The sequence below is a fragment of the Limulus polyphemus genome, unplaced genomic scaffold (assembly GCF_000517525.1).
Source record: "Limulus polyphemus unplaced genomic scaffold, Limulus_polyphemus-2.1.2 Scaffold387, whole genome shotgun sequence".
Classification (NCBI taxonomy): Eukaryota; Metazoa; Arthropoda; class Merostomata; order Xiphosura; family Limulidae; genus Limulus; species Limulus polyphemus.
In genome coordinates, this window is record NW_013665997.1 from 344,477 (window position 1) to 353,560 (window position 9,084).

General features: G+C 33.8%; 1 protein-coding gene across 2 annotated transcripts in view; it reads left to right on the plus strand.

The window, feature by feature from the left end:
• The window catches only part of LOC106457889 (hemicentin-1-like), a 150,812-nt gene that overhangs the window by 57,719 nt on the left and 84,009 nt on the right, over positions 1-9,084 (plus strand). For both annotated transcript variants that reach the window (XM_022383952.1, XM_022383954.1), the window contains exon 2: positions 7,423-7,752. In XM_022383952.1, the coding sequence (XP_022239660.1) occupies positions 7,423-7,752 (330 nt within the window). The remainder of the gene's footprint in view (positions 1-7,422; positions 7,753-9,084) is intronic.

A 9,084-nucleotide genomic window follows, 5' to 3' on the forward strand; every position in this document is an offset into this window, starting at 1 on the left:
ACATACGGAGTACTTGTTGTAGCTTGACACATATTAAACCAACAGGAAACTCCAGACAGGAGCATTCAAACGGAACAAGTATAGATCTACATGCGGAGTACTTGTTGTAGCTTGACACATATTAAACCAACAGGAAACTCGAGCCAAGTGATCAAGATTGCACGTGTCCTGCTGTGACCATGTGGCATAAGCGTCAGTCTTTTCAGAGGCATGTATGAATTATTAATGTAGTTAGATTATTTCGTACATGGCTTCTATCACATTTGTGCCTCATTGAAAGAGAGGGAAGAAAGCAGATCTAATCCACGCCTTTACAGCAGCTTTATCTAAACGTATATTTTAAAATAGCTAACAGAAACGTTTCTCAAAAAATATAGTTAAACTAAAAACGAAAAAAGTAGCTTAATTAAGTTATTTTATGCACGAAAGGTGTCCATGTTTAGATTTCTTGTGTAATATACTTTAGGCTCAATTCAGTATTCATCGTTGTATCTAAAACGTCAATTTTCAGTTGTGAGTTATGAAGCATAGATTACTTAATATTTGTGTAGTCACTGGATAAATAAATAATTGAATTTATTTACAAATACAATCGTAAAAGGAAGATTTCTAGACATATTTTTACCGCGAAAATTTGAGTAACAATCTCATTGCAAAAATTACATACCAAGACTTTTGAGTCTGAAAGATACGTAACATGAAATCTTCAAAATCAGTTAACGTATTATTCACATCAAAATACACACAATGATATCATAACCTAAATTATTGAAAGACACATGCTAATTAGATATTGAAATAACCCCCATAATAATTTCAGTCGAGGGAAGTGTACGGAATATGTCTCTTATAAAGTTAAAGTAATTAAAGAATGGAAAGTAGAGTGTAATCGAAGGTGAGACTGCTTGCAGAAAGTGCACGAAGTCTGTTTTTACAAAATGAGTGTATCTTCAGAAAGTGCACGAAGTCTGTTTTTACAAAATGAGAGTATCTTCAGAGAGTGCATCTCGGAAGGTAAGAGTACTAACACAGGGTGTATAGAGACTGCCTTCCACGAGGAGAGAAATAGTGTGTTTATAGAAAGTTCACTGAGATGGTTTTTTATTTTACAGAAAGTGCATGAAAACTGTGTCTTAAATTATGAGACTAATTATCTAAAGTGCACACCGCTTATTACAATTTGAAGGTGCTTATGCAAAACTCAGATGCCAAAATACTATAAAATAATAAGACTGGTAAAAACTAAAACTATATTATTCTTTATTAGCCCTATAGGGGTTTTCAGCAAAACATACTATAGAAAAGTATAATAGAAACGTATAGGTGAAACTCATACATGAGTGACAAATACGAGTAATTGCAGATAAATGGAAAATGGAATAGGTTTAACGATGTTCTAGTATTTTGAAGATTATTTCAACAGAATAGTACACTATCATACGTTTATCAATGTATGCATTTAAAATTTTGTTGCACATTTTCTGTATTGCTTCCCAAAATTCGATCAAATTGCTTTGCTGCTGTTTGACCTTTTCAACTGCCATTATAATGTTCTCCTCAAGATTTTTACAAGTTTTGAGTGTTCTACCAGTCTCTCTTTATCGCCGGGTATCGTTTCACATGCTTTTTTGGACTCACTATCTTGCAGGGAGTTGTACCTTTTATTCCTGAGAGAATAATGAAATGGTGGGTATGAAAATGAAAGTACCTATCAGCAGTCAGAGTGACATCAATTATGTGTACACCTCCAACACTTTTAGTAGAGATGCAACACATAAGATATTTTACTGAAGATTTTGTATGTTGACCATGATAATGTTTTCTTCTGGATCATTCCACCAAACAAACTAGCGTTGATATTGTTGCAATACATTTTGAATTTTATTCACCTGTAAGGAGAATTAATCTCCAGCTTTGGTGATTTCTTTGTTTGAAATGTGCCCATTTCTGCTTTTTTTTGGTTTGGTTATCTCTTCTAAGCAGTGTTTTTGTTAGCAGCTACATAAACATTAAGGTAATTATTTCTGGTGTGTCTGTTGCTGTTCATTCACACCTTAACTTAGAGATGGATCATTGGTAAAATCACAACTTCATTATCATGGATCCTGTAAATAGCAAAATCTGACTCACCCACGATCATCTTAAGGTTTTTCGTTTTCCACCTTTATTGATACTATTATCAACAGTGTCAGTTTCACATATGCTCTTTAGAGTTTCATGCATCTCCTATTGAGAAGTAAAATGTCACCGCAACGTTTCACCAGCCTAAGCTTTGATTTCTAGACATTTTTCGTATAGAATTTACTCCTAAGAAACATGAGTAGAATCACCATGCTTCTAATGAAAATGATATACCTGCTTGTGCATTGATAGACATTATGATGGTGTAGCGATTTTTACTTAAATAACTGGATGACAGCCAATCGCAATGTAATCTATCAGCACGTGACTGTACGCTGTTGCAATTCCTTTTCATAAAAAAGATGAGGAAATCCCAAAATATCTTAGTTTATACCCATTTTATTCACTGTTTCTGAAAATATTTCTAATACTGTATATTAGATTAAATCTACAGCATTTGTTCCGCACTTCTTCTAACGAAAACATTTCGCTAATATCAGTTTCATGAGGCTGGGGTGTGGTAATAGTGCCTTCAGCTAATAATGCAAAACGTGAAAAAAAACAAAAAACATTAAAAATAACACAAGTAATTAGGCTCCGCTAATATTAACAATGATAAAATGATACTGGAAAAACGATCCATGCAATAATGAAAAGTGGGAACAAACATTAACACATAAAAATCAGAGGTTATATATTTGTTTCCTCTTCGGAATGTATCAAAACCCGATTTGTAGCGCTATCAGCCTTCGGAGGGGGTCCTTTTTGGAATGAGGGGTATAAATTATTTCCACTTCGCATTATTACTGGTGCCATTTTTTTTCTTGGTCCATAAGGTTGTCTTGTGGGTTACAACACTTTATATCTGTAGCGGCCTACAAGAGCCAAAGTATACTTGAATTGCTATTATAAATTATGCCTTATTTCATTAAAATTATGATCATTCTTACTTATATAGAATATTACTTTAAATGTAAGGTAAAAAAGTGTACACTAAACTTGTCTGAGAAAGGAAGAGACAGCCAGGAACTACTGAAGACACAAACTTGCAAGTTTCTCGACATTTCGACCCAACTCTTTTTTTTTTTTGAAGAAGTTAATACTCCAATGATCATAAAAATAGCCTCAGTTCAATCGGTAGAGGATTTAACCCATAGAAAATCCTCTAAGGTGAAACTAGTAAAATAATGGGAAAGTTTCTCATTGGTGGTGATTTGTACACACACACTATCAACAAAATTTGGTATTGAGAAATATTAGTGATAGAAAAAGACAATAATGACAATTTTCTTATGGTAAAAGCCAAATTGGAAATAAACTTCGTGAACTCCTGAAAAATGTTTTTATCGTGATTTTTAAACAAAATAGACATTTCAGTGCACAAGACAAGTTTTACTTGGAAAATAAATGTCAATTTGATACGTTGTACGTTTTCATAGTATGTGTTAAATGTGTTTAAAGCGTTTTCACTATACAGGTTTCGGTCACATAAATAATCAGTCCTCTAAATGTTATGTTTGGTCAAAGGCTGGTTTAACTTTCTGTGACATCAGTATTATTCCATTAGGTGTAAAAATGAAACAAAAATATTAATGATTTGACCGCTATATAAATAATTGAAATGTGTATTAGCCACTTATTGAAAATATTCCAGCAAAAATGGCAGCATTAAATACTCAAACGAACATTAAAAACATTAATGATAACTCAAAAATGTTTTCTCTTTGAAAATTGATACCAAGAAAGCTGTTGCAATGGAAAATTTTAATAAAAAAATACACTCCATATCAAACAAATGAACTGTGATTCACCGATTGTTTTACCTTTAAAATATCTTTGTATAAATATGTATCTCTCATTAATATTTTTCAACGTCATATACAGAGAGAGGGTTACCAATAAGTCGCCTACACGTATGTAATTAATCCGCTAGAACAAACCTGAGTATTCTATACAAGGCAAAGACACCTTATGGTTAACTCTACACATAGTACTCCATACCAATACATAACGTAAGCCTAAGAACTACTTCATAATTATCTAAATAATTATCAATCAATATGAGACAAAATAACTTACGCCTCATTAAGCTAGATATAATAAAATATTTAATATTACTTCTTCAAACATCAAATAGGCACACAATCAATGAATATATTTTGCATATATAGATCTTTAAAAATAATCTGTAACAAAAAATAATTTATTTTTCTGATTCCTTAACATTGATGTCAAGTTAATAAAATGTTAGAATTATTTTGGAATATCAACTAATACAAGTGAATACTGATTATTATATATCTTTAATCAATTGTAATTCATTATTCTTTGTGCTACCCAAGGTTTTCAGTGGGCCCGGCATGGCCAGGTGGTTAGGGAGCTCGACTAGCAATCAGCGGGTCGCGGGTTCGAATCCCCGTCACACCAAACATGCTCGCCCTTTCAGCCGTGGGGGCGTTATAATGTGACGGTCAATCCCACTATTCGTTGGTAAAAGAGTAGCCCAAGAGTTGGTGGTAGTTGGTGATGACTTCCCTCTATACTCCTAAATTAGGGACGGTTAGTGCAGATAGCCCTCGTGTAGCTTTGCGCGAAATTCAAAACACAAACAAACAAACAAACGTTTTCAGTTAAATGATCCTTCTTAAACGGCCCCCCAGTGGCACAACGGGATGTTTGTGGACTTACAACGCTAAAAACCGGGTTTCGAAACCTTTTAGTGGGCAGAGCACAGATAGCCCATTGTGTAGCTTTGTGCTTAACTTCAAACAAACAAACAAACCTTCTTAAACGTGAGCCCCTTGCTGACTTAGCGGTAAGTACGAGAGCCAAAAATTGGTCTCCGACAGATTTCATTAAATGAAATCAAGAAAAGAAAAAGAATAATAAACGTACAACACGGTGCATTTCCAGTACATTCCTCATTATGACTGTGCCCTCCCATCCAGTGACTCTATAGATACTCATTATCTTAGCAGTATTGGTCATCCTGAGGTTCGCAGCCCCCAGCTTGTGAACAGGGGAGTCATTTCGGAAACCGATGAGTTAAGTTATTTCGATAGATATCGATGAATGAAGCTCGGCATAAATTCTAAAACGAAAACACAAAACAAAAAAAACTAAGTATCATGAACATATTACATGATGAAAGCTGTATTGATTATACTATGTTGGAACCAGCATTATACCATCCTTCTTATATCTAAACTTCATTTCAGAAATGGCATTTTTAAATTTGAGAATCGCTATGGAAATCATTTTGTAATACATCGTTCTTCTGTTTGAACTTCAACACTATATCTTTGAGCTTTACTATACTGTTAGTTTCACAAAATATTGAAAGTAATGATTTCTTATATATAATTCCAATTTCGTTTTTTGAAGATAACGATACTACAGTACCCATATTTTTTGTTCTTCTGTCAATGCAGTAATCAATTGATGAAGCTCCGATTCAATGGGGTGTCAAATCGATTAGGATATTATCGAATAAGCGCGAACGGTAGTGTGATGTAAAATTACACATACTAGAAATTTTCATAAACGTGACCCGAAAAACGGCACTAACTCAGTAACCCGTGGCCCGATTTTAACGAAACTTGTTTTATTCAGTTTCTATTCTCATTTCTCATATCTATTTTTATTTTTATTCTCATATTTTGCGGTGTTTTGCTGTATTTAATTACAGACAAGCAAACAAACAAAAATTCTGAGAGTTTTAGTAGTATATAGATAGATTGAATCTTGTGATTTCTTATATAAGATTCCAATCCTTTTTTGAAGATACCGATACTGTTGTGCCCGGTTTTTTATGTTTTGCAGTCGATGCAATAATCAATCGACGAATCTACGATTCAGCTGGTTTGTCAAATCGATTAACATATCATCGAATAAGTTCTTCCCTCATCAGACCTGAGCCCAAAGTTTACTTTAATCGCTACACTTACACCATCACATTCACAACCACATCTAGAGCATTTCAAGCATGTTCCAGTGATACATTGGTTTACTTTTAATTTAGAAGTTAACTTCTCCATGTTTGTTCTCATAGACTCGGATCAGGTCACGGGTACAGTCACGTGTCTGGTCCAGTGGCCTAGACCTCGAAAATGGTGCCAAACGCTCATTTTCTCTCTCACCAAAACAGCTCAAACCTTTTCAGAATGATTATTATTTTTTTTTTTTACTTATCCACATCACGGTGCCGGGCAGGATACTGTGGCATGTGTTGAAACACACGGTTTATAGGAAATATTTTATGTTTTATATATATCCCTTATTAAGTGAGCTTACTGTGGCAGAAGTTACCTGCTCTAAAGGTAATTATGCGAAAAGAACAGTCGAAATAAACTAAAAATACAATAAATAGTGCACATTTCATTAAAGGCTACAGTAAGAAAGTTTTTCTAAGACATGTACTAAAGTTATTTAAGTTTTCAAAATGAAATATCTTATATGAGACGGAATTGTATTCTTACACCATTAAAACTTTTTTGTGCCGACTATCAATATTTCGAAGGATTTAACTCAAGAAAGATGTGTACATGAAAAATACACTTCTTACTCAACTAGATAATCAACGTGAGTGAAACAAGGTTTAAATGACTCTTTATGTTTCACTAGCATAGTCAGGTGCCTGTGAATGTGAATAATGTGTTCAGTCATAATAGAAGTTGTAATTATCTTGACCAATCAATACGCTTACCTTGTCTTTCGTTAAAAACGTGACTAGAAAACATGATGGATGGGGTGTGTATGCTATATCGAACTATCTACATATAAGACCTATTAAATGTTGTTTTTGTTTCTTTTCGTAGTTGGTATTACCATGAACATCTTATTTTTACAGGAAGAAAGCCAATTCACAAGTAAACTTTACAGCTCTGACTTTTACCTTCATAGTCATAAACCGTTCTATCTGGTCGAACTGAGCATATGTATTATGAATTTTACTTCGAAGTTTCAGTCAAAAGACAAATTCATGCATAAGAGTATTGCGTCTGAAATAGGCTGAAGGTCATATTGCGTTGAAAGCAATAAAACGTGTTATTATTACACTAATTTATCATTAATAATGACAAATACGTTTAAACTACAAGTATCATATTTAGGCGAAATTAGTCTAAAATGTTTCATAAATGACAAACAAATGAATGTATTTTTTGTTTTACTTTTTTTGCACTTATTCATTTAATAACTTTTTCTGTTTGATTTAAAATAAATAGAAAAGAGAGAGTCAATGTGTTGAAAAATTGGTATTCATGCTATGTTTTTATTATTATTGTTTACTTAATTTTTCAGAGAAAGTGATTGGTGTGGTAGGTATGAAAGTGGCTATCCCTTGTAACATTACACCACCCAGTCCAAATGATGACGTTTCATTAGTTCTGTGGTATCGTGGAGACACATCTAATCCCCTCTATAGCTTCGATGCCCGAAGAGGCAACACGGACCGAGGCCGACATTCTCCGACAGACAGTCTCTCGAATCGTGCCATGTTCAGTGTTATTGACAGACCGGCTGTTTTGATATTGGATCCCGTTAGACCAGGAGATGCTGGGACCTACAAATGTCGTGTAGATTTTCGTATCGCCAGAACGAGATATTCGGAGGCTGAGCTTTCCGTTACCAGTAAGTAATATTTGATTTTCTTTCTTCATAGCTGAGAGAATGGACACAATTTGTCAAGATAGGATCACGATTACAGACCCGACTTTTTTTATTGTAGTATGAGAATGCTTTTAATGATAAGTAGAAGAGAAAAATTTTCTCTTTCTTCGCTTTCGCTTGCGATTCAATAGACAAAGAACATTCCTTTCATTACCAGCTATTACATAAACTGTTGTAAATTAGACAATTATTAAATTAATTAAATGTGATTTTTTAAAATTTCCTTGTCCTTTATATAGCCCCCAGTTGCACAGAAGCATGTCTGTGGGCTCACAATCCTAGAATCCAGGTTTCGATACCTGTGGTGGGCAGAACACAGATAGCCCATTGTATAGCTTTGTGCTTAATTACAAACAAACACAGCTCTATCAAAGATATTTTCTTTTAGGTACGATTGCTTTAGTTGAAGCTAGTACCGTTTTAAGTTATAGTAGGGACACATATTTTATGAAACGTTTCATCTAATTTTACTGAAGCTATTCCCATTTCTAGCTACTATATGTTCTTTATGATTATGTAAGTGCAATGTGTAGCTATATGTCATAAAATGCACAAATCTACTGAGTGCAAAATATATTTCTGATGATAAAATCAATATAGGGTCTGTCTAACACACACACGTAATTTCTTCTTGCTATCTATTTAAATGATACACAGACTGAAATAATCTTTATAAGATTTATAGTCAGACCCTGAACAATTTACAGGGTTATCTGTGCGTACGTTATATTAAAAATGCGTCACTCTATGACGTAAACTAGGCTTCCTACTGTGGTGACTATGCTTCTATCTGATAGATCCTTGTCTAAAAAGACATTGAAAGAATTATGATTAGTTGTACACATCGTAAAACTACATTAATTTCCAATAATGTACACACGTGTGGTATTCAGGTTCACTGATGCTCAGCAGAAAAGTATTAAATTATTTGCTAAAGTAAAACGACGTCGGACAACGAAAGGAAGAATCATAAGCGAACATATAAAAACATCTTTGTTCATAAAAATTAATATCTCGCCGGATATATTCTACTAACTGGCCAGTCTAATTCTGTTGTCGTTTAACTAGTTGCTGAGGTTCAAAAGAGGAATATTTCTTGTAAACATCTGTACCAGACAAAGACAAAGAAAATCCTGGTTTATCGTCGACATTCAGATAAGGTTAAAGGTGCAGTGTACTAGAACTTAACGCTGTACACGAACCGGCGATTCCAAACAGCATATATATATATATATAGGGAGGTAAACCTTTTAATTCAGATCTATTTAGTAAAGTATCTGTAACATCTGTTGG